Source organism: Schistocerca cancellata, chromosome 6 (assembly GCF_023864275.1).
Source record: "Schistocerca cancellata isolate TAMUIC-IGC-003103 chromosome 6, iqSchCanc2.1, whole genome shotgun sequence".
Lineage (NCBI taxonomy): Eukaryota > Metazoa > Arthropoda > Insecta > Orthoptera > Acrididae > Schistocerca > Schistocerca cancellata.
Window position 1 is genome coordinate 305698951 of NC_064631.1, and position 27711 is coordinate 305726661.

At 40.7% G+C, this 27711-nt stretch overlaps 1 protein-coding gene across 1 annotated transcript in view; it reads left to right on the forward strand.

Annotated features, from left to right (window-relative positions):
* Positions 1–3068: 3068 nt before the first annotated feature.
* Positions 3069–27711, forward strand: part of LOC126190745 (dystroglycan 1) — a 40729-nt gene continuing 16086 nt past the window's right edge. Inside the window, exons 1-5 of the mRNA XM_049931243.1 lie at positions 3069–3386; positions 18283–18522; positions 19075–19203; positions 19402–19524; positions 27198–27356. Of these exons, the coding sequence (XP_049787200.1) occupies positions 3093–3386; positions 18283–18522; positions 19075–19203; positions 19402–19524; positions 27198–27356 (945 nt within the window). The 5' untranslated portion in view covers positions 3069–3092. The remainder of the gene's footprint in view (positions 3387–18282; positions 18523–19074; positions 19204–19401; positions 19525–27197; positions 27357–27711) is intronic.

Genomic DNA, 27711 nt, shown 5'->3' on the forward strand with positions numbered 1-27711 from the left:
ACGACGACCTACTTTAGGTAAGATCACAGCCGTATATCACCTACCAAATGCACCTTGTATGTCTATTTTGTCACAATCAATACAAGAACAATTCAGTTTGTACATGACACAAAGAGCGATTCAGCCAAACAGATTATGACGGAATGTACTGCCTGGTGGCTGGTATACACGGAATCAAATAATAAAATTTTTATTGCTATGTATCATAGAATGGAAGTTTAAATACAAAATGTATTGCGCTATTGTCCATTTCTGTTGTGCAGTTTTTCGTATTTTAGGTTTGAAGGCGACTCGTCATTGAGCTGAAACAAGTTACCAAATAAAGAAGTTTCAGCGATCTTGACCTAGGGTTGGGTTGGGTTGTTTGGGGAAGGAGACCAGACAGCGTGGTCCATCAGTCTCATCGGATTAGGGAAGGACGGGGAAGGAAGTCGGCCGTGCCCTTTCAAAGGAACCATCCCGGCATTTGTCTGGAGCGATTTAGGGAAGTCATGGAAAACCTAAATCAGGATGGCCGGACGCGGGATTGAACCGTCTTCTACTATCTAGTCCATTGGTCGTAAAAAGTGCGGTCCTTCGGCTGCTTGCGGCCCGGATCAAGTGTCAATGCGGTCCGCGGTTCTCACACCGTATTTTAAAATGTGCATCTAGCAGAAAACAGCCCAATCCAAAAACGTCAACTGACGTTAAGAGCGTGTAACGCTCGTTTCGCAGTAATTCCCGCAAACGTGATCATTATGACGTCACACAGAAAATCGACGACCGCATGATCGTCTATCGACTTACGTTAGCATTCGACACAGGACTCTCACAGGATTTCATGCGTTCGTACCGGACATTTACAAAAACACTTCATTCTTGGAATTATTTATTATAATTATTGCTATAATAAAATGTCACGTAATGATTTATGGACGGTTAATGCCTTCATATAAGAGTGCTCCCTTCGGAGTGGGTTGTTAGGCCTATCGTCAGTAATTTACAAAGTAAGCATGAAACACACTTGTTTTATGGTTCAAATGGCTCTGAGCACTACGGGACTTAACATCAGTCCCCTAGAACTTAGAACTACTTAAACCTAACTAACCTAAAGACAACACACAACACCCAGTCATCACGAGGCAGAGAAAATCCCTGACCCCGCCGGGAATCGAACCCGGGAACCCGGGCGCGTGAAGCGGGAACGCTACCGCACGACCACGAGCTGCGGACACTTGTTTTATAATTTGCAGTATGCCGTTTCAGTGTAACGGAACATTGAAAATTTATCAGAAATACTTCACCGTTATCATTAAATGTCACTTAATAACACAGACAACACAACAAGTGTCACTTAATAACGCGTCAAAAATACACGTCTGCAAGATAGAATATGATGACCAAGACCGCAGTTAAACATCGCAGGGTTAAGTGCCAGAATATGAGTAACGTCGTGGTTTCTAGAGTCGAAAGCTGTTGGTTTGCATCCCGTTGCATGCAAGTTTTTTTTTCATATTAGCGTTGTTAACACGTTCTGCTACTTTCTTATGAATGTAATACAAGTATGTTCTGCAATATTCGATATTATTTACATTCAATCTGATCTGAGAACGAAGTATGAAACAAATATTTAGCGATTTCCGAATATGTGGTTTGGCAGTAACCTAAGAGGATACCTTAAACTACTACGACCTAATCGAGGAGCAATAACATTATATTCTTCTTTTTCACAAAGCCAATAGCTGATCATGCGGTCATCGATATCGTGCATTACGTCAAGATGACGTCATGTCTTGGGGAATTGTTGTGAAGTGAGCATTACCCGTTAAGAGCTTCCTAAGAGAGTAGTTCTCCCGCTCAGTAACCAACAAATTGTTGCAGAGACAGCAATATATTAAGAAGTGCTTAATTTTAACTTCAGTTGGTGAATTTGGCTGTGAGCTAAGTAAAGCTGGCCGCTGACCTCAGGGACAGAAGGGTAAATAGCGTGGCCACTGCGGTGTTTAGAGATGAGAGGCAGGGAATGTTTCATTGTCTGTACCGATTCTCTGCTACTTCATGAAACACGGATTCGTCAGCGTGCATTATAGAGACGGTCATGTTCTAAAGCGGAACATATTAGTAGCAAGGAATGTTAAATGCAACACAATAGGTAGAATAAAAGTGACATTCAAAAACTTAATAAACATCTATTATCGTGTCTCACATCCAATAGCGCATTCGTGTATAAGTAGAGTTACTGTTATTAACCCGGCCCCTCCCGCCGGAGGTTCGCGTCCTCCCTTGGGCATGGGTGTGTGTGGTGTTCTTAGCATAAGTTACTTTAAGTTAGTTTCAGTAGTGTGTAAGTCAGGGGCCGATGACCTCAGTAGTTTGGTCCGTTAAGAATTCACACATTTTTTATTAACTTGTTACTCGTCCGCTCACACGGACAACACAACAAAACTTCGTGAGGCAATTAAAATACTATGGTGTCGCTCAGAGTGGCAGGAATCTGAAACAGAGAACAGTAGTCACGAAGTGTTCTGAATTGTGCCGACTTTTAACGATCAGTGTTTGGGGACAGGAGACAAATTTATCGCGCCCTTGCTACAGCTACCCTATTTTGGCCTCATAACATACTAATTTATGTAGTTTTGCAATTAATAATATGACTGGTGCATACGCTACCTGAGGCGACGGCCCAAATATCTATACGGCTCTTGCACAACATAGCTGACTACCACTGCTGCTATTCTTCTGGGGGTGAGTTGTGAACACGGTACGTTAGATGTGACTCTTGAAGCTTTCCCAGTGTACTGAACATTCTACGAGGTTTCGGGATTGCAGCTGGATCATGTTGACTTCTTGCCACAATATTTCGGCTGGCAACCGTCTATCCATCTTCAAGTGCGTGTCCGCCACAAGAAGTCAACATGATCCGGCTGCAATTCCGAAACCTCACAGAATATGTTACCGTAGATGTTTTGCAAATGCAGAGTGATTATCTCCTGTTTCCGGGTTGAATATTTTTTTTCTTTTGCAGCAAAATGAGAAGTGGTGGTACTTTTTACCGAGCCCGCCGCGTTTTTTTGTGTGTTGGCAGGCGGCCGGCCCATGCGCGAGTGTTCGTGATGGCGGCGCCGCGCACCCGCCCACGGCCGCTCTCCGGCCACTGCCCCCTGCTCATCTTCCTCCTGGTGGCCACGACGGCCGCCACCGGCTCCACTTCCTCCTCTTCTTCCGCCCCCTCCTCGCCCTCTGAGGAGGACTTCGCCTTCGAGCCGGAGGAGGGCGCCCCGCCTCCCGCGCCCGACGGCCCGCTGCGGCGACAGTGGGGAGTGCCTGACCGCCTCGCCGTCGCGGGCCGCCTGCTGCAGATAGACATCCCTGCAGACGCCTTCTCCGGTGCCGTCGACCGATACGACGTGAGTACTGGACAGGGGGCTGCATCGGCGTAACGAAGCGACGCTCACTTCACATCGCTCACTTTTCAGCCGACATTGGTCGGAAACAGCCAATCGACTAAGATCAGTCGTACATGGCCGGTGTCGGCCGACGTCGGTCGGAGGTGGCCGGTGTCGGTCGGAGGTGGCCGGTGTCGGCCGACGTCGGTCGGAGGTGGCCGGTGTCGGCCGACGTCGGTCGGAGGTGGCCGGTGTCGGCCGACGTCGGTCGGAGGTGGCCGGTGTCGGCCGACGTCGGTCGGAGGTGGCCGGTGTCGGCCGACGTCGGTCGGAGGTGGCCGGTGTCGGCCGACGTCGGTCGGAGGTGGCCGGTGTCGGCCGACGTACGTCGGAGGTGGCCGGTGTCGGTCGAAGAGGACTGACGTTTCCAAATAACTACGCCAGTCCGTGAGCTGCCACATTGCGGCCGATCTCAGCACCCAACTATAGAATTTGGACGACGATCTGTGAAATTCAGATGAGTTTGTTTACTTCGGTCGAATCGGCCGACATTCTCACACATGCAATATAGACTGTGAAGATGAAAATAATCATTGGGATATAGCTGAAATCATAGCTTTATAGGGAACTTCGTGTAGGCAAGAATCTGTACCAGAAGTTTGAGGTGTAATTTGCAAACTTAAAAATTACTCTGCTCCAGGGAGAAAGATGGCGTATCTTATACTTAAATTTGTTGTACTAAATGTTCTTGGGTCGTGGTAGATGGACATTAGCTTTCCACGAATAATAATAATTATTATTATTATTCCAGAATGAGATTTTCACTCTGCAGCAGTGTGTGTGCTGATATGAAACTTCATGGCAGATTAAAACCGTGTGCCAGACCGAGACTCGAACTATGGACCTTTACCTTTCGCGGGCAAGTGCTCTACCACGTTATCTACATCTACATGGATACTCCGCAAATCACATTTAAGTGCCTGGCAGAGGGTTCATCGAACCACCTTCTCCATCAGCATCGACCACGCTGATGTGGGCATCCTCAAACTGTTGGCAACATTTCATTACGAACTCGACGTGACATTGCAGTTGGTCGATATACCATTAGTATTTAGAAGTCTTACCTTCTGGTGTCCATACTTAGATTTTTTAATTTTTTTATAAAAGTTATGGAGCATAACTTAAAGATTTTATATTACAGACTTCTTCCGGGTCCTTGGTGGGCTGAATACTGTGAAATTTACAACGTAGACGAGAGGTGTTGAACTGCAGCTGTTAGAGTAGTTCGTGAGTCATGCAGGGATAGCTCATTCGGCAGAGCATTGCGTTATTATTATTATTATTATTATTCGTGGAAAGTTAATACCCATAATAATAATAATAATAATAATAAATATTATGGGTATTAGCTTTCCACGAATAATAATAATATATAATAATATAATAATATAATAATATAATAATATAATAATAATAATAATATAATAATAATAATATAATAATAAATATTATTATTATTATTATTATATTAGGCAAAAACATAAATTTTAGAGTAATATATTGTGAACAGGGTATCATCTGGAGTGCCCCAGGGAAGTGTGGTAGGTCCGCTGTTGTTTTCTATCTACATAAATGATCTTTTGGATAGGGTGGATAGCAATGTACGGCTGTTTGCTGATGATGCTGTGGTGTACGGGAAGGTGCCGTCGTTGAGTGACTGTAGTAGGATACAAAATGACTTGGCCCAGGATTTGTGATTGGTGTAAAGAATGGTAGCTAACTCTAAATATAGATAAATGTAAATTAATGCAGATGAATAGGAAAAAGAATTCCGTAATGTTTGAATACTCCATTAGTAGTGTAGCGCTTGACACAGTCACATCGATTAAATATTTGGATGTAACATTGCAGAGCGATATGAAGTGGGACAAGCCTGCAATGGCAGTTGTGGGGAAGGCGGATAGTCGTCTTCGGTTCATTGGTAGAATTTTGGGAAGATGTTGTTCATCTGTTAAGGATACCGCGTATAAAACACTAATACGACCTGTTCATGAGTACCGCTCGAGCGTTTGGGATCCCTATCAGGTCGGATTGAGGGAGGACATAGAAGCAATTCAGAGGTGGGCTGCTACATTTGTTACTGGTAGGTTTGATCATCACGCGAGTGTTACGGAAATGCTTCAGGAACTCGGGTGGGAGTCTCTAGAGGAAAGGAGGCGTTCTTTTCGTGAATCGCTACTGAGGAAATTTAGAGAATCAGCATTTGAGGCTGACTGCAGTAAAATTTTACTGCCGCCAACTTATATTTCGCGGAAAGACCACAAAGATAAGATAAGAGAGATTAGGGCTCGTACAGAGGCATATAGGCAGTCATTTTGCCCTCGTTCTGTGTCCGAGTGGAACGGGGAGAGAAGACGGTAGTTGTGGTACGAGGTACCCTCCGCCACGCACCGTATGGTGGACTGCGGAGTATGTATGTAGATGTAGATGAAAATGGAAAAACGTACGCCACATCTGCGAATCACTTCGCATAACAGAATCGGCACCCTACTGTCATAAAACTAATAATTTGTATTAATAATTTGCATACAGCTAATGGCTACCTACAATAGACAAAAAAAGATCCACCAGAGTAACTTTAAGCATAAGATAAGGCATCCTTCTCACTTGAACAAATAATTTTTTCAGGTTATAATTTATGACTGAAAGTTCCGGTAAAGATTTTGCCTACTTGTGGTTTTCAAGACAACTGCAATTCCAGTCCATAGATTCAGTTACATCCCTATTATATTTTTCATCCTGTGGATGCCACAAACTATTCCTTGCAATCCATGTTTAGTGTGTCTTGCGTCGGCCTACTCGACCGAAAGAAACAGACTGATTCGAATTTCAGAGATTGTCGTCCGAAGTCTGTACTTTCGGGCGATGAGATCGACTGCATTGTGACTATCCACGTATTGGCGTACTGATATGAAGAGACTGACAGTGTTCGGTCGTCTGGCCGAAATCGTCGACTCGTTGTGGATGCGCGTCATTTGCTTTCGTGTAAATCAGATGACCACCACGTCCAGCGCCGGCTTTAGGGTGGGGCGACCCGGGCGGTCGCCCAGGGCGCCGGGGCCCAAGGGGCGCCACATACTAAACGCATGTAAAAAAAAAAATTACAATTTACAATCACCTATTTCGCGAAACTAAAATATTATTCAGTCTCATTCAACATACATCGCTAATCTCACGAATGCGCGATGAATTCGGGGTAGCAGAAGAGAAATCATGCTGAATGCAATCTTCGTATTGTCTGCAACCATCCATGTTTGACGCGGGCTAGCACGGGCTCTACCAAAGCGCCTCTCTTATTTCTTTCAAGAACTGCAACAAGGAAGAGCCCGTGCAGCCGCACCATCTCTCGTTCACAACAGAAACTACCGGTCGCTCCAAATAAAAGAAAATACAGACTGTGAAATATACATTACATTATGATTTAATTAATACGAATGTATTTATATCGAATATTTGTGACTTAATGACTCATGTACATTAATTAATAGATCATGCAATGCGTGCACTGCATTCATAGAGAATTCTCCCCTAACGTACTGAAATAATACAGCGCCACACAATGTTTGTTAGACTGCATATGTTGGATTTCATTTCCATTTAAAAAAATAAAATACTCAAATTTACGATGGAAAAAACCATGTTATGATCATAAGATGACGCCATTAACCACTTAAGACGATTTCTAGAAAACAGTCAAATACCGTGTTGCAAAGCACTGCCAGGTTCGCTATTTATACAATAAAGGGCGCCAACTGGACGTCTCGCCCGGGGCACCTGGATGGCTAAGGCCGGCCCTGACCACGTCGAGGGGATATCAGTGACGTCAGTGATCAACTGACAGTATCAGGCGGTGGAAATATAAAAATAGACTAGTGTGCTGCAGGCTGTGCATGACTAAAAACAGGAGACCGCGGGTTCCTATGCTAACATAGGAAGTTAACCTATTTTCGTCAACTTATTTCTGTCATAGGCCTACTAACTGATCTTGTTTCTTCTTAACGTTAATTTTGTTGTTCGCTTTGGCTTCGTGATTCATCGCGAAGCTTCCTCGGTGGCCTGGTTTTTTTCCTACTACCGTTCTTTCACGAAAGAAATGAAATATTCGAAAGCAAAAAGATATTTATGTGTAAGAGTACCTGAACAAAGAAACTGCACTGTGCATAAACAAGAATGTAAATGAAAAAACATTTTTGATGAAAATTGTTTCAGCAGTGAAAACTTCAGTTTTATTTAACAAGGAGAATAATTTTCAGTGTTCTTTGACACTTGCAAAGAAAGAGGACAAAATAAGAACATGCCGTTTTCTGTCTACTAAACATTGTTTGATATGTTTGTAGGTATATACAGGGTTTGGACAAAAATATGGAAACAATGCGAGAAATGCGTGCTTGAACATAAATGCAGATGCTAGCCAAGCGTGCAGGTTGCGTTTTGTGTTGGAATGCGAACGGCTCCCACGCAATGTCCTCAGTACGTTGCAAGATTCAGTCGTGGTCAGAGCAGTGTTCTCTGTAGATGAAAGTGCACTGTGGTGGAGCTACGTGAATTCGAAAGTGGGCGAATTGTTGGTGCTCGCATGGTCGGTACTTCTGTAACCAAAGGAGCTGGAGTATTTGGTGTTTCAAGAGGCTTCGTATCGAAGATGCCTACCGCATACGAGGAAAGCAGAAAAACAACATCCGTTAAGGAGAGGTTTACAATCTTTGGTCCGAAAAAAGCATGTTCTTTGAGAATTTTTTTCTCAGGATGTGTTATAGATATAAATGTCAAATTTTGTCAAAATTTTTATTGATACTTCCTCTACAAACTGGAATTTTGTCGACCGGAAATGTCGAAGAGCAAATGCGGAAGTGCCGTCGGAACGAAACAAAATTTCGATGTAGACCTCCACGCGCGGTATGTCACAGGTCAGCCGGCTCGTCTGAAATCAAAATTGAGTTGACATTAGCGAAGTATATACGATTATTTAGGAGTTGTACCTCGCTTAAGTTATTTGGACAATAAGAAACAAAATGGCGGCCATTTGAAAAAAATAAGGTGTTTCATCGATTTTTCGACTTCGTCTGCCAAGTAAAAATATTTATAGTTGATGGATCGGAATAAGAGTGGTACAACTCCTAGAAGATTTAGTTAGCTTCGTCGGAAACAAAGAACCATGCCAATCGGTTCTGTAGATTTGAAGTTACCATACCGCACGATTAAAAAAAAAAAGTCATTTCGAGAAAAACGCGTTTGAAGTTTTGACTACATATAAATGCAATATTATGCAACTTACATTCAATCTGCTATTCCGGGTCCATAAACTAGTAATTCTCTTCCTCAGAGAAGACTTTCTGCTCGATCTGGGCCATCCCGCGCTGCTACAGAGCCGCTCGTACGGCAGGTGACAAGCGGTTTTCGGCCGCTTGAATCCGGTGGTCGTTCGAATACTTGGTGACCTGCGTCGAATAGAGTCCCAGGGTGACGCCCATCGTTGTCATGGTCTTCAGAATCGCTGAATACCCTTCGTTGAAGCTGCTCATTGCCAGGAAAGTCGCAACCTCCACAGTCTCCGCACCAGAATGCAAATGCTTGGGGGCTAACTTCCAAACACACACATTCAAACTTTCATTTGAATTTTGTGTGTTTCCTCCCAAGCACCGTACAATAACTCATCTTCCGAAAGAAAAAACTGGTGCGTGAAAAAGGCCGATTTCAGGCAGGTGCATTTTTTTTATTCAACCGAGAATAACAAACGTTTCCTTTCCGTATTCAGAAAAACCGTTTCAGTGGTGGAGTCTAAACACTTTTATGAATCCAAAAATGCAATTTTAAAAAAATAGATTTTTTGAACCAAAAGATAGTAAACCTCCTCTTTAGTAACAAAACAGACGAAAGAGTCTTTTGAGTGATTGTGACAGACGCTCATTGAGAAGGACTGTGAGGAAAAATAATAGAACGACAGCTGCAGAACTGACTGTCGTGCTTGCGAACCCTGTCGGCACCAAAACAAAACTAACGAAGCTCCGAAAGCAATGAACTGCAGTTGGAGACGGAATTCTAAAACCACTCACCAGTGATTCAGAAGCCTGTAACACGAAAACGTGGTGCCGAAGCCCTGAAACCTGGACTACGAGCAGTGAAAGAAAGTTATTTGGTTAGATGAGTCTTGCACAATTTTTCCAAATTATGGCCCAGTTTACGCCCCAAGCGCGAAACCTGGCAGGGATTCGGTGATGATTTGACAGCGGCATTCCACGCAAGGTCGCATTGCTACGAAGGATTATGCGACCATTTTGGCTTATCACGTCCATGCCATGGTACAATGTATGTTTCCCAATGGTGATGCTGTATTCAAAGACGACTCAGCCGCTGTTCACACGGCTCGCATCGTCCAGGACTGATTTTGTGAGCAGGAGGATGAATGTCGCAACTTCCCTGCCCATCACAGTCGCCAGATCTCAGTATCATTACTTTGGAGAGGAGAGTGCGTGATCGCTATCTGCATCCATGATAGTTATCTGGACTTGCTCAATATTTTGTAGGAAGAGTAGTATAAGATTCCCTTGAAAACCACAGCGCCAACGATTTTCCTACACCGTATTAGACAGGGTAATGTTTTGTGTTCTTTGTATTTCCATATTTCTCTCCACCCCTGTATTTTCTCAACCAAATAAATTTAGAGATTTTGAAATCTTTGGACGACATAGTTCCTATTCTTGCAGTTCTGAAGAGTGTGAAGAATTTACCATAGGGTATTGTCATTAATAAACTCTGTTATCAGTCTTCTTCCTACTTTCTAGTTACAACATTTGGATTTTTCATATAAAGTATGGTCCTCATAACCTCACTTTCACTGTTCGGGAACCATACTGCACAGCGGTTTTGGTGTTGACATGTAAACAAAAACGGCCGCCTGTGACAGACGATACTTACAAGGGAACCTCCCCATCGCACCCCCCTCAGATTTAGTTCTAAATTGACACAGGGGATAGGCTTGAAAAACTGAACACAGATCAATCGAGAAAACAGGAAGAAGTTGTGGGGAACTATGAAAAAATAAGCAAAATATACACTGAGTAGTCCATGCGCAACATAAGCAACATTATGGACAACATGAACTGAGGTTAGAGTGAGCAGCTGCGGAGCCAGAAGTCCTTGGTTCGAGTCTTCCCTCGAGTGAAAATTTTACTTTCTTTATTTTCGCAAAGTTACGATCTGTCCGTTCATTCATTGACGTCTCTGTTCACTGTAATAAGTTTACTGTCTGTGTTTTGCGACCGCACCGTAAAATCGTGCGAATAGTAGACGAAAGGACGTGCTTCTCCAATGGGAACCGAAAACATTTGATAGCAAGGTCATAGGTCAACCGATTCCTCCACAGGAAAACACGTCTGATATTCTATATGACACAGGTGACGGCATGTGCGTCACATGACAGGAATATGTTGTCGACCCACCTAACTTGCACACTTGGCGAATGGGTAAAAAGATTCTTCTACCTTGCCCGATTTAGGTTTTCTTGTGGATGTGATAAACACTCCCAAAAAGTGATGAAAACATAAGAGTTTGTCACATAAACTGCAACAAATAAATGCAACAGTTTCACAGTCGCACAGTTTTCCCTGTGCTCTGTCAAAACACGTTTTTTACGTTTTCAAATGTTTCCGTGTGTAGACCGTCAAGCAAATCTGAACATGTCCTGGAATTTTGGAGAGCGAAGTTGATTATGTGTGAGTGCCTGAACTTTGATAATTGTCTGAAAATAAAAAATTAAACTTTTCACTCGAGAGAAGGCTTGAACCAAGGACCTCTCATTCCGCAGCTGTTCACGCTAACCACGGGACCACGGCGCTCGTAAGCTTACAGTATCCTTGATGTTGCATATCTTGCACATGGACTACTCAGTTTGTATATTTTGCTTATTTTTTTCATAGTTCCACACAACTTCTTCCTGTTTTCTCGATTGATCTGTGTTCAGTTTTTCAAGGCCTATCCCTGGGCCAACTTATAACTAAATCTGAGGCGGGTGCGATGGGGAGGTTCCCTTGTTAGTACAGGAATAAAAAGCCAGGGGCGCTGCAGTAGACTTATAGAGCAAGTGAATAACTTCAGTTACTTGGGAAGTGTAATGAAGGATGATGCGTATTACCTGCTCGCGTAAGGCAGAATACCATGCCACTACTGCTGCTACAAGCAGAATTTATCACGAGAGTCGACTGAGACAAGAAAGTTAGCTGGAGTGAAAGGTGCTTTAGTACCTATTTAGACGTTCGTTGAAGCGCGCAACAGATCGAACTGGAAACGTTCCGTGTGATTTAACACGCCACAAGGAGCACGTCAGTGCTGCACGCGCGGAGGGCAAGCTGTCGTGGCGTCGAGAGCTAAAAGGAAATCAGAAATTCTTGCCTTCTGAGCGGTCGCTGCCGTTGCAGTGAATAACACGGAAAGAAAGAGACCATTATAGGTGAGAACGGTGATGTGTAGATGGTTGGAGGAGGGAAGCTGAACATTTCTTCGAAAATAACGTATTATGTAGGCTTTATCACTTCATGTGGATAGCAGATTTCATCATGTAAATAAATAGATGTTTTCCACTGTAAATAACAGTTTACGCTCATTCAGAAATGACATCGTAGCTGCAGATTTAGACACGCTCGGGACTGCCCAGAATACAAGTCTATGCAAACACTTTGGTATAGAAACTGCCGGGAGCACTTCTATTTAAAGCCTCAATGGAATGTCTTCGTCGGGAGTACTGTTAATGCAGAGTTTTTATTTTCTTTTTAGTTTTCCCCACTGCTGATGCGGCGTCTACTTCTTTAACGTACACCAAATTTCGTTTAATGCTGTATCACACTTGCCCCTGTTTTGGTAATCTTTACTTATGATCTCACAAAGACAATGTTTCGGTTCACATACGCGTCTCCTTTGCGCCAGGTTTCCATACTCGGCCGTCTTTCAACTCTAAATCACTTTTCGCAGTGCGGAAGCTGTGAAATGCGCAGCTGTAAACGTCTTCCCGCTTGAAAGCACACGTGTGGGTGAACGCTTCGTCTTTTGTCAGCAACATGCGTGTAATATCGGTTGCACTTTTCGCACGTCGATGTAGACTTGGCTTCGGTTCTGTGCAACATGCAGCAGCAGGGTGGGAGTGGCAGAGTGCAGTCAGGTAGGTGGGAGTGATGGTGCCAGGTTGATAGTTGTGTGCAACAACACTCCAGAAAAAAATTCTAATCAGCACAAACGAATGCATTTTAAACAAAAACCAATCACGAGAGGAACCTCCAGTTAGCCTTACAAATTTATTATCACAATGCATAATAATCCCAGTGCACCATCATTAAAAAAAGTGCGAAGTACGACCACTTACATGGGTGCTTAAAGAATCTACAAAATTTTAAGCTGTCTCAATAGTCAGTTAGCAAGACGAGAATAGAAGGAAAAAGCCTTGAGATCGTAGGTTTATATCATCTACGATCCCTTTAAAACATCAGTATTAAAAATACTCAGATATGGATTCAAATTCAAGCTGGCAGTTACACAAAAGTAAATCGTAGCCACTAGAGGTGTGAGGAAGCACTCTAGTTTGAATGGTGCCCACAAAATACCCAATAGCCAAAATGAGAGCCGTGAAAACAGTAACCAATAGACTAATTACAATTGTTATTGAAAGGACTCGCAGCAACGGCCATCCGGCAGGCCACGCAAGTAAACACAGAATCTCTCACGATCAATTAGTAATGAATAGGAAGCATTTGTAACAAATACAGTCACCTTATAACTTTAAGTTCATCAACGTCCGTAACCGTTGGCACGCAATAAGTTTCTACAGACCTAAAATTCCAATACACTTGAAATCCAGGTGATACCACGCCTCGAAATCATATGCCGACTGGGAAATCCGTTGATGGGTTCCACTTGCCACCGGATCGAGGCATGTACCAAATCGTCGAACTGTGTCCGCTCGGCATAAGTTGTCCACCAGATGTTTGCTTGTTGGTCACTTCACAGCAGCCGAGACTGGCCCAGAAAGCGGCACCGGTGAATCGGACAACGTAATGCCTTCTCACCAGCTGCTGACAACGGCAACATTTCTCTGGCCTCGCGTGGTGCAGGCTGTGCTGGAGGTGTTAAGCGGGTATTCAAAGCTGCTCGCAGACGTGAAGGAACTGAAGCGTCACCGCCCCTCTCCCAGCTTTTAACCCTAAGGCACGGGAGGATGGAACAACACTGGAACTTCAGATCTGAAAAAGCCTAGTCCAAAATTCTGGACTGGTCCGTAGCCCCCCGTAGACAGTACAGACCGAACTTGGGTATACTCATAAAGATTCCAATCACGGTTAAAAGTTGTTACGGTTATGTAATCTGGTAATAAGCGTGATTGATATCGAGGGTAGTAAAAATCCTCGTCTTTTGAAACCGGCCAAAAACATGTATGCAGGTCAGGTAATGTCACTGACTGGAGAACAGCCTTTTTGTTGAAGGCTCGGTAATCCACAATGGGATGTACTCCATCATGTCCCTTGGGTTCATCAAATATGGAAGAAGAAAAGGGCTATGAGCGTAGAACTTCCTCTTTCAACATCTCATCTCATGGTGATCTTAAGCCAATACGGCGGATGCCTCACAGGATGCCTCACAGGGATATCGCCTGTAAGCTCTGTCTTATATTCTTCACCTTTCACTTCACCCAGATGATCGGACAAGAAATCACTAAACTGACCACGCTGCCTGCGGATCCGATCCTGTTCAGGAGATAAATGTTTAAAGTCCTAGCTGTCTTCCTTAACCGCGTCTATCGTGACCACTAGTTTGCTTCTCAATGCTTCTTTCCAAATGGTGCTTACAAAAAACCACAGGTGTTCACCCCGTCGAAGCCAAAAGAAAATTCGCCTCTCCTCCAGTCCGGAATTAGGTCCACATGTCGAATAAAATTGGCCACAAAATAGCGGGAAACAACGAAGTCAGAGCCACTTTGACTTTAATCACCCAGGTAAAATTTTAAATACGCTCATTAATGAGAATTCCCCAAACACCTGCATTCCCCCATAATTAGCCGCACCTTACTGGATGGCGCCCTTTCAGACACCAGCAGCTTCATGTGACGGAGCAGCTAGCAGTTCGCAGCTAGTTGTAGGTGAGAGTAGGTGACCCACACTGGTTTGACAGCTGTCAAGTAGTAGTTCTCAGTGCAGGCAGCAGCCAAAGACATATCTGCTAGGTCTGGGCAGCAAGTATTTGTGGCAAATTTTGACCAGCTTGTTATGCCTTTGTCACAGAACTGGACACACAGAGAGGTCAAGGTGGCACAGCATTGAATTGGGGGTGGGGGGAAGCTTGACGTAACTGCACTTGCCACTTTGCTAGGCTGTGTCTTGCAACATGCTGCCTCAGCATTATTCTGGCACTGTCAGTGGAATTTCACAGGTGCCCAGCTAGTCCGCTTGCCCTTGAGCTGTGAAGTCTATTGGGAAAGGTGTTGGTGTAACTGCTGATAACAAATCCCATCATCACTTTAATGGGGTACAATTTAATTATTCTACGTTATTGGGGAATAAAATCTGAAGAACTGTAAAAGTACACTGAATGGTATCTTTTAGTTATATAGTGGCTATATGCTGTTTCCTAGTGTTTATCCTGCTGCACGGGGTCTGTTGTGTTCATGATTTGCCAAAGTTATTTTTATTTTTACTTTGGGATCAGATGTTTTTGCTGTCACCACAGTCACATTCACACCTGTGTGCTGTATGCCCAGCATGCAAGAAGAGGTATGTGTGTGGATACACAACAGTTTTACTGGCTTCCGTGAGTAAATTACCTAGTTATGGTTTGTCTGGTCACTGTCACCACATGAAACAGTCTTGCTTGTTTGCTTTAAATTTACTATTACTAAAAGCAAAAGCCAATAAGACATTACAGTTGCCTCCTATTTTAGAGCACACTCTCACTGGCATTGCTCAAACAAGGTTTTCTACCCTTCAGCTTTGGTTCTTCCTATAGACACTGATTACCAGTGCAGTTATGTCGATTATGGCACAAATTACTTGCCAGAAGTGAACAAGAGTCACTCATTAAAAGCCAAATGCTGGCCGCTTCATTTGACAGTGTGGTGGGTTCTTTTCGTCAGAACAACAATCCTCTCCAGTTGCTTGTCCGACTTCATCCCCAGAGGATGAGGATCCACTTTCACTTTCAGGGGCACTTCACCAGTAGCTACCAACTGACTACATAACAAACATGCTCACTAGTCTTTCTGTCACCTCTCATACTAAACACAGCTTGACAAGAACTCTTCTGTTCCCAGCTTTGACATTTTTACTAAGTCATCTAACTGACAGTAGACATGTAACTTTCCACACTGTCACTCTGCCTGCAGTAAGTAATGATGTTAATGATATATTTATACTTGGAATGTTACTAATGCCAAAAGCAAACTGACATTGCAGAAAATGTCATCTCAAAACAAAACACATTCATGAAATAAAATATTCTTATTACTGGTGACACTACTACTAGTGCTTTGTGTAAAAATATGCAAGAAATGTGGATTTAAGTTTTTACTGTTAATTATGAAATTGATGTCATATACACAGTTATGGTACACAACTTTAATTAGAAAAGAAATCAATTATTGAACTATTTGAAAAGCAAACTGAACATTGTCTCGAACAACACTTACTTGGTTGACAAAATATAATGACTGTACTTTCACAACGTTGCCGCTATTTTGAAATTACAGAGGTTTCTTACTGGTTCATTCTTTCTTGATATATAACACTGCCAATGTGGTAAGGGTATTGCATGGAATCATGTGGGTGCTGGGAACTGTCATTAGTCAATTTTAACTGAACTTTAGCATTTAGAATGGTTATCTGTTCTCACAAAAAAAGTCACAAAATTACTGCCGAGCCAAAATACAAGCTTTGGATCTCTCACAGTTTAAGCAATGTCTTCATTATCTGCCAAAGAGGTTCAAGCTCTTGCTCATTCAGTTAGTTTTACACCTCTGATGCCCATTGCTTGTAAGGAATCTTGTCATTAAATTGTACTTTGCCACAATAACTGTATCTGTAACTGCTTTATGGTCACCCATTCATTCAGTTTCTGTCATGCAACAAATTCCATCAAGTTAATCATTTCTCTTGCTGTGGAAGTTAATGATGTGCAGCTAATGCCACACAGACTTCACATCACTGTTCTTGTAGCACACAACATGCACAACTGTTTATTATTTCAGAAGAATTGCCATAGGTGTTAATACATTTTATCTCACCGAGAGACAAGATGGTCAATGCCTTCATGGAAAAATGTTTGCAGTTGCCTATGGAATCATGATTATACCCAGGCATGCATTACTTTGTCTGAAGCAAATCGATGGCCACAAATGTGTCCCTTCAGGGCTCCAAAAATATGGAAATTGGATGGGCAGAGATTGGGCCTGCATGATGTGTAAGAGCTTCTGCACAAAACTTTTGCAACATAGTCAAAATATCCTACAGCAAAATGTGCATCCATATGTTGCCAGGTTGTTTCAGCTATGCTACAGAAGTTTCAGTGGGAAGCCCTTACACATACTCCATACAGTCTTAATCTCTCCCCAGACAGTTATCATATTTTTGGAGCCCACAAAAGCATTAACCATTTTTTCTGAAAGTGGGATAAATGTGTTAATGGATGGCTATGATGTCTAATTTTGAAATAATAAACAAATTACTTAATTTTTTTCTCATGTCTCATTTTCATTTGACTGCCCTCTATATATATTTTAATTAAATTAAGCCTTTATTTTGATTCAGTTTTTCTTAATCTAAGACATTCATTTCGCTTGTGGATGGAAAGTTCACAATTATGCCATGTTAATTGAGTGTAAAGCCATCAAACCAAGTGGAGAAACTTGAAAGCAAGTACCAATGGGAAGGCTGCATCACCATCCTCGTGACCATGTTTTGTTCCAAACCTCTTTCAACACACAGCAGTGTGTCTACCAATACTAAACTTTTCACATTTATCAGTCTTATGTGTGGTATCATACAGCCTCTCAGAATGAATTTTGCCATGTGCCTTTTTGAAACCTTGTATCAGACATAAATGTTTGTGTCGTGCACATAGCTGTCTTATCATACATATATTAGCCATTGTTGATTCCCGTGTTTTGTTTAGGAAACAAATTTTGATTTATGGGTAAGTGACCACCTCTTCCTACTTGACAGATATTTTTGAAAGGAATTTGATTTCGCATGGGTAACATGAGGATATATGACTCATAAGGCACTGCTCCCAGAGGGTTTGCAATTAAATTGAACAGCAGAACTATGAAAATAATTTTAGGCTGGCTACACATTGATGATAAATACTGTACATATTTACATAATCCATAATTTAATTATCTAAATTAAGAAGTTATCTCTAAGTAAACCCCTTGCAATGTACAAACCAGAGTAAACACAACATTTACTGAAGCAGGGAATGAATCTGAATTATTTGTAATGCACATTAAGTTGCAATAAATTATTGAATGAAATTCTTTACACAGAATTTATCACTTATTAATGTCTCCTATCTTGCAGTGCGATTATTGAAAAGAGCTACTATGAAAATAGTACAAAGCAATCCTCATGCTACATAACAATGAACTGGAATGTGCATGTGAATAAAAAACACATACTTAATATGCTGTTCCAACAATGAACATACAGTGGACCTTGTCATCAATAGTTTGTCATTTTCTTTCATCATAAATTTCAATACACATACGAAAAAAACAGAATACTAGATGTAATGTATCAGATAGATAAAAATCTACTATTTATCCGATTCCATTATACTATCAGAATACTGTTTGTGCTATACACAAAATTCTATGCATTATTTTCAGGCTTATGGACCATCTGGCAGGCCTCTTCCATCCTGGTTGTTATTTGACAAGTTAAGAGGACAATTTGAGGGAGTGCCCAGTATTGAAGATGCTGGAGAGTACTACATCACAGTGAAAGCACTTGGGCAGCATCCTGAGAATACAGCCAAAGATGTCTTTTCGATAGAAGTTATACCAAGTAATGTTGCAGCAGAAGCAATAGCTGTTGATAACTCTCTACCAATTAGTCCACACCATAAGGTATTTTTTTAATGTTGTTACTTTTTTAATGGAAAACATTATTTTCTATAGTGATATAAGATTATGCTATCCTGTATAGCAAAAATTTGTTGATAAAGCTGTGTATTGTGTCTGAATTGCATGTCTGACTACCTGAAAAACTTTTAAACATATTCCAAGAAATGGAAGAAACTGATGGCAGTACACTACATTTCAGGATTTCATAGGTCCTATAATCTCTCTTTGTAAGAATTATTGTGAGAACTGAAACAAGAGAAAAAAAAGGTTCATATTTTATCGATACAATATTCGATAAGGTACTTTTGTTGGAACAATGAAAGATTCCCTTTAGTTTCCTTAAATTATACCTTTGGCAATCCCGTTATAATACTCAATGTAATATTCATTTCGTCTGAGAAAAAAACCTGGGCATTATAAGCAAGGTAAATTTCTGTGCTAATGTTGTTACTTTACATGAAAAAAACCTGGGCATTATAAGCAAGGTAAATTTCTGTGCTAATGTTGTTACTTTACATGATGTTTAGGATTTATATATGTTCATTAAATTTTCAGGTAAAATGCGATCGAGGTGAAGACCCCACTTTTTTAACTATTGCTCTAGATGTAAAATACGACAGTTTGAAGCCGTCACAACGAATTTCTGCTATTAAGAATCTTTCAGGATTTTTAGGCCTTCACCATGTAAGTCAAATTTTAGTACATAATTTGTTCATCATACATGTTACAACATGTTACCTCCATTGATAATCATCTTGCATCTATTATTACTTAAAATAGTGAATGAGCTATTATTTTGAGTGTTTGTGTAATTGTTTTAGTTTGTAAATTACAAATTAATGTTATGGTTCCCATAACTGATCGGCAATATTTTTGTAACAGAGTTTGTTTCACCTCGAGCCACATAATACTCAGGAAGACTTGCTAAGTGAAAGTATCGTGCTGGCTGGACCAGGAAATTTAAAGCAGAGATCGAATAGGCACTCATCAGCTGTAAGATGGCAGGTAATATGAATCATTCATACACAAATTTCTAACAGACTGGCCATAGCACAGCGTTAGCTGTTAGTAATTATTTATGTGAGAAGAGTTTATTTCCTGAGATCTTTGTAACCACTTTTCTTTATTTATATTTGTATCTAACAAGAAATGACTGTTTTAATCTACATACATAATAATCACTACTTACAGAGCAGCTACTATTTTTTTTCAGTATTTGTCGAAAGTAACAACCAGTGAAAACGTTCAGTAAGATCCAATTACCTCAGGTGGTATAGACATAGAACCGATAGCAGATATTTTGACAGATTACAAAGGTAATATAATTTGCACATAAACATCTGGCTCACTTAGAGTTGGTTACAAAAAGAAAATTTTGGTGCTGAGAAGGAAATACTTTTTGGTTGAAAATTTAGATAGATTTTACAGAAAAATCAATGATTAACGTATATTGAAAGCTAATACCATAGATAATAAATGTTTTGCAGTATTCATGCTGTGTTTGAAAGTCTCTACTAAGAAAGCTGAGAAAAATTCTTATGGAAACTAGAAGAAAGGATACACATATTTGGAATCACAATATTTCGTATCAGAATTTTCTTTAATTCTGTAGATTGCTTGTAATCAAAATTGAAGCAGAGTACAAAACAGTATGGTATATGAAAGCCTCAGCAATGTCAAAAGAGAGTCAAAAAGCTTTCTTACAATTAAGAAATCAGGAGCATTACAAATAGCAAATACATAAAAAAAATACTATGCAAATGCCATAAAATGTTGTGAAAACGTACTCTGCATAGAAACTGAGTTAGTGGAGTCCAAATTGTCATCATAGGAGATGATCCGAGCTATGATCCCTTCAGTTTTAGCATAATTCACTGATAAATATCCTTAATGTTCATGGTCAGAAGAACTCTTTTGTCAGTGTCATTTACTGTGGCAACAATACATTTCCAGACACATGTTCATAGGACCTTATTTCCTCCATCTGTCCCTGCAGTTTGTTGGTTTTATTAATGTTCACCCTGTATAAGCAGAGCGGAGGTGACTGGGAATCTTTCTAGCACTGAACCAGGCTGTAAATGGGAAAATCTGCTGACATAAATGATTGTGACAGAGAGGAGATCGTTATAACCTAGCACCTAGGAACAAGCATTTTGGAAGTGGCTATGTTGGTTGCCTGTTTGTGATTCTGTCATGAGCATCTATGAAAAATATTTGAAGGACCACAAACTTTGAGTTTGCAACAAGGTGTTGGACATCAACATCTGATTACAGCACCTGAAGGTTGGAAACATGCCCACTTTGCAAAGATGGATAGGAAGTGAAATGTGGCAGATCTGTTAACAGTCCAATATTGGTGCACTCCGTATGTTTTTTGGAAATAGCTTAATATACATTGGAACTAACTTTTATGGTAAAATTAAAAGTATTAGTCACATAAAAACTGACAAGATGAAGCATAGTTGACGAGAATCTTCTTTGTACCCACACTTGTTTACTTGTGCAATAAACTCATTAGGATCCTGGAGTACACTGGTCAGCACAAATTGCTGAACATAGGACTGTGTGTTCCCACATTGACTCAAACGATGTCATCAAATATGATCGCAGTGGCCACAGGAACATCAAGATTGGACACTGGTACAATGAAAATATGTTACCTGGTCAGGTGAATCATCTTTTTGATACGGCAGGTTGAACAGTCGTGTTCAGGCCCACAGCTGGTTAAAAAATGCACCACATAGACACAGGCCAGTCGGGATGGTACTACACTAAGGGGACTCTCATTTGGGCTTTCATGGAATCTCTGGTAGCAACCAAAGGCATCTTAACAGCTGAGGAGTACATGAACATTATTTCAGATGATGTGCGTTCCTTCCATGCTTGATGTTTTCCTTGATGTTGAGGGCATGTTTCAATAGGAAAATTACCCATGCCTCAAAGCTAGACTTGTGCTGTAGTTGTTTGAGGAGCATGATAATAAATTTGTGCTGATGTCTTACTCATCAAGTTTGCTTGATCTTAACCCGATTGAATACATTTTGGATGCTATTGGTTTTCAGTTCTATCTCCACAAACCACTAGCCCATAATTTATGAGAATTATGAGAGCTATGCACAGACATCTGGTGCCAAATACCCCAAGAAACCTTCCAGGGACTTGGCAAATCTATGCCATACAGAACCACTGCTGATTGCTTTCTACAGGTGCAGAAACACACTAAAAAGCCTGTGGTCATGATGATTCGGCTCACCAGTATACCTTAATAAAGCAATCTTTAACAAGTTACCATCTGATATAATGCATTAAACAAAGAATTCCAACTCAGTTGTAATTAAAAGACTACTTTAGACCACTAGAAACTACGTGAATATCTGCATTCTGGAACATTATGCCCATGCATTATATTTTGTTGGGTTTCATTGAGTTTATTGCAAAATTAAAACAAGGCTAGTTATAAAGATGATTTCGGTCAACCTTGCTTCATAAGTGTCAGTTTTTGCATGAAAAATACATGTATTGTATCAGAAAAGTTAGTTACAATGTATATTAAGTTTTTCTAGTAAACATTCTGAATGCCTGCTCATCTAACATGTAATTTTATGTATTTGATTCTTACCAAGTTCTGTTGTATGTAATTTTTGTGTGTGAGATGTGGTTATAAAGGTATGTCAGAATTACATTGAGATACTGCGTAATAATTCTTATCTGTCAGTATACTCTATAAATCTCTCTGCAGCTATCCTGATGTAAGACGTCCACAGTTTTCCTAAAAAACTTAAGTTTGCAAATTAACATTGAACCCTAAGATCCCTTCTCCTTCTTCTGAAATGTGGATATATATATATATTTTTTGGGATTGTGCCCCTAAATAAATGCTATTAAAGGTATACTGTTAAAATCGTATAATATGTGATGGTAGAATAAATCACATATCAGGAGGTATTCTCCTGTTAATAAAATTTCATAGCATATTTGCACCCAACTGCAAACTGAACAAATTGTAACAAACCCAATGAAGTTCGTCTCCCTTAGGGGCACAGACAGTGTGATTATCTACTATTTGGCTGAGTATGGCTGTGAGCAGCTGAAGCACACAGCTGGTTAGCATCAGGTAAATCCAGTTTCATCTTGATTCTAGCATTTTCCTGAGGTTTTGCTAAACATAAAAAGTGTAGGGCAACCATACTGAATGTGTTGACTTAACTACCACCCAAAAGTCACAAAGATTTATTGGAGATGACACCCAACATATCTAATGGCCTCCCATACGTGCTGAGTAGGATTTCAATCATGTGACCTGGGAGGCCAGTCTGTGCTTCAAGAATCCTTCCTGTTTCCATGCCTGTCAGTGTGCATTGTGACATGTGGCGCGAGGGACATACAAGGCATGTTCAAAAAGTAATGCAACACTTTTTTTCGTTTCTGAAAGCAGATTGGTTTTAATCAAAATTCCAGTAACCATATCATTCCCCACTCTTTTCGCTGCAAAATCCTATTTTTTTCAACATAATCTCTGTTCAATGCAACTGCCTTAAACAACTTTACTGCGAGGGCCTGTATGCCCACATGGTACATTTTACTGGTCAATGTCAGAGTCAACATCTTGCTGCATCAGTAACCTGCCCTTCACCTATATATTGCCTCCCTTGGAGTGCGTCCTTCATTGGGCCAAACAGATAGGAGGAGGAAGGCATGACATCCAAGCTGTAGGGAGGATGAGGAACAACAGGCCAATGAAGTTTTGTGAGTGCCTCTTGGATGCACAGACTTGTGTGAGACCTTATGCTGTCATGGAGAAAGAAAAGGTCATTTGCATTTTTGTGATTATGAACATGATGTGGTTTCTTCAATTACCTGAGGGTGGCACAATATACAGCAGAGTTTATTGTTGCACCATGAGGAAGGACATCAAACAGAATAACCCCTTCAGAGTCCCAGAAGACTGTCATCATGACAGTGTCTGAGGGTGTGGCTTTGAACTTTTTCTTCGGAGAAGAGGTGGTGTGGCATTACTCTACAGATTGCCATTTTTTTCCAGTTGTTCCATCACTTGTGATGATGTTGACAAAAAATTGTCACAATAAGCCTTGTTACACGAAAAAAATTCCACACAGAAGGCCCTTCATTGTTCTTTGTGATCTCCTGTTAGATGATGATGAACCCTGAGGACACACATTTGAGTATCCCAACTGGTGAACAAGTGTGTCAGCACTACCAACAGAGATGCCCAGTTTTCCAGTGAAGTGTTTCATCGAGATACATTGATCACCTCGAATGAGTGCGTCTGCATGTTCCAATGTTAGAGTAGTCACAGAATTGTGCAGTCGCCTGGCATGATGTTCAGGTTTCCCACCAAAAGAAACTTGGTGACATCTCTCTGCTTGGAATGCACCACCAGTACAGGTACAATTTTGAAGGCTACATATAGCACTGCCATCTGTTGGAACTTAGTGAAACTACAGGGGCGAAGCAGGAGTATCCCACAATAAATGCTGCATTTTTCAACTGAAATTGGCTGAGATAAAAATATGTTGCATTACTTATTGAAAACCTCTTGTATTTAGGGCAGCAGCTTCTGTAAACCATAATGGGAACATGTTTCCTTCCAGTAATTGTCCACCATTGAATTATCTGCTGTGTTGGATGGCAGTTGTCATTGTTCATGTAAGTTGATGTATTGTCTCATGTTGTGACCTGTAAGACAATGCTAAAACAAAAATGATGGTGACTCAAAAGTTAGTTTGTACTTCGCAACCATTTCAATAAGTGGTGTTACAAGTTTTTTACCAAGTTGGAAAAAGTACAATATCATTTATTAATTTGCTTTTTGGTGAGAAAACTGGTGGCCAAAAAAGTGAAGTTGTGTGATATTTATGTTGACCATTCACTATCAGTGAGAGTGAGTACAGTTAGACATTAGTTCAATGAATTTAAATGTGGCCAAACCATTTTTAATGAGGACTGCCGATATCTCCTGACAAATGTGATTACCAAAGGAATAATTTTAAAAAAGGCCATTGCTGATCATTGAACAAAAATGTGTGCTGTAGCAGAGACTACAGGTGTGTTGGCAGGAACAGCAATCAATATTTTACATGATACATTGTAGTAAAAAAAAAATTAATTGTAGGCCCAATGGCTGTTGTGATGGTTGATGGTGGACAGGGGTGCAGCTTTCAACTTTGAATGTGTGCTTGGAGTAACTTACGCAATGTCTGAAAGATGTTTTGACCAAGTCACACAACATTATTAATTACATAAAACAACATTGACGTTGACACTCCCAGGGCTTAGTTCAGGTACTCAGGGTAATGGAACACACTCACGTGCTGACTTTGACAGAGGACAAAGGTAAACATAAGTAGAATGCACACCCTTCATTCCGTCAACCATTGTCAGTTGAAGAGTTGTGTGAGTAGAATGTACACCAATGAAGAGAAGGTAGAAATGCTACTCATCTATGGTGAATGTAAGTTAGCAGAATAGTAATTGTAATACTGTTTTCTTATGTATATGAGTACATTTAGTACAGTAGTTTAGCCCTTTTAAATACTGTTGTGTAGAGTAATCATACACACACAGTAAAGGCTATCCTTCCTGCAAACTGCATCAACATAACGTTTCTTTTATTGTTGTTGTTGTTGAATGTAGGCGAAATGCTACACAGGCAGCGGAACTGTGCAGATAGCGATATCCTGACAAGAACCCACCTTCCTGACAGATGTTTTCTCGTCTTGTTTCGACACTTCAAGAAATGGGAAATTTCAACCCACAACAACGCAGTCATCATAGCATTCGCACAGACGAAGCTACCAAAGTTGCTGTTCCCACTTCCGTTGCTATGAATCCACATGTGAGCACACGACAACTTAAACATGAGATTGGCATTCCTAAAACCAGTGTACATCATATTCTTACACATTACCTCTTCCATCCTTACCATGTACACCTACATGAAGAATTGCATGGGAATGATTTCCAAAAATGTGTACAGTGGGCACAGCAGCAAATCCTCACCAACCCGAACTTCTTCTCCAATGTTCTATTTTACCGATGAATGTTCCTTCTCAAACAATGGACAGGTAAACTCGAGGGACATGCATTATTGGTCCAGCGACAACCCATGATGGCTTAGACAGGTGGTGCATCAGTGTCAGTGTAGAGTTAACATCTGGTTTGGGATGCTTGGTACTACAATTATTGATGGCTCAAGAACATTTGCTTGAAACATTTTGTAATTGGCCTCTGGACAAACAGTTATTTAGGGTGGTCAAGATAAGTGGGACACCCTGTATAGTGCCTTCATGATGGGCATGTGCTGAAATTTTTCCAAGAGAAGGCAAGATGTAAAACTTGTCAGTTTTATTCAACTGATTCGATGAGTTTGAAAATCTGTCATGTCCTAAGAACTAAATTTGACAAGTAGTACAGAAAACTAATTTTATCTTAAAAGTTTGATTGTTATCTAGTTAGTATTTTTAAGGCACATTACTTGGGTGTCTAAACTGTAAGCATGTGTCAATCGTATATGCAAAGTATGTGTGTTTATGCTACTAATATGAATGTGGATGCCATGCGGAGTAGCCGCACAGTCTGAGGCGCCTTGTCATGGTTCGCGGAGCTACCCCCATTGGAGGTTCGAGTCCTCCCTCAGACATGGGTGTGTGTGTTGGCCTTAGTGTAAGTTAGTTTATGTTAGATTAAGTAGTGAGTAAGCCTAGGTACCAATGACCTCAGCTGTTTGGTCCCTTAGGAACTTATCACAAATTTCCAGCTTTGAATATGGATGCCCCCTTTTTGATTCAATGAACTGAAATTACATCCTCATATGAAAAAATCCAGGATATCCAACAAGTTAAGAAATAAGGCTTAAAAATATTCATAAAAAACAGTTTACTGAAATGAGGCAATCATTTTGTTAATTTTTTCTTTGGCGTAAAGTCATTTTTCAGTTGTACTGGTAACTGATTTTCACTGATCGTGCCAAACATCCTGATGTGTTTCTAAATGTAAAATAATGGCACACAATTTCTTTTAAATAACAAAGCTGAATGTTAAATCTTCTGCATCTGATCACATACACAGAGATTATTAATACCCCTTCTCATCCAATAACTTCTCTCAGTAACATTTTTGTTTGTCATTGAAAATGCTGTTGTTCTGGTGGGCGCATTGTGCATCATTATCTGTGAATGTTAAATGTTAATGAGAGATCACAAAAGTACATACAAATTTGTAAGACACCAAGTGACCCTCCTCCATGAGGATGCTTTCTATTATTAGGAAGCTGCAGCCTTGTATGATTATCTTTCATTAAAAAGTACAAGAGAGATTTCTGCCGAAGGGTAACTGATAAATAATAAACCTAGTGTTGGACTGAAAACATTTGTTTTCGTCTTAGGGTGGCAGGCATGTGCTTCACAGAGCAGCAACAGACCTGTAGGGATCTTTATCTCATATGATGACACAATGTTGAACTAGTATTTAAAGTGAGAAATTCATGCTTCCCAGTTTATCTGGTGTCTGTTGCATACACACGCTTCTTTGCAGATGATTTCTTGATTACCAGCCCAGTTCCACTAACTGTCAAGAATGCCTTTTTTTCTCCCATGATTATAGTGAACATTGCACTGTAAGAATTTCAGTGTCCTCCTAATTTGTGATTTGTTCGGCAGGTGGGCTGTGAAGGTCAACTGCGAAAGCACTACTCACAACTAGTCAACCAGCTGAAGCAACAGGCTCATGATGGGACACTGGCTGAAGTTCTCCAGTTGCCTGTTATTGGCTGGCATGTAAAGACTGAAACATCTTCCAGTCACAGAGAGAGGAGAGAGGTAACCACTTTACAAAATTTTATTCAAAACCAAATATAGATACTGGAAGTGTAAACAATGAAAACTGTGTCATTTTTATATTGTCTTACGTATTAGTATTAGTTTTTTTATGTGTTTAACCATTCTATTGAACTCTCATAAAATATATATGACTTCAAACTTCTGATTGCTTTACAAATGGGTTAAAGCAGGTAAGAAAGAGAAAGTTTGAAACAATGTTTAAAGTTTATTGGCTGTTGCTAAGACCACTCATTCACAAATACTGGATAAATGAATTACTGGTACTTGTGTGAGGTGAGTAGCACTGCCACAAGGCATATACACAGTTTTAACTGTAATGCTTGTCTTATTGTGT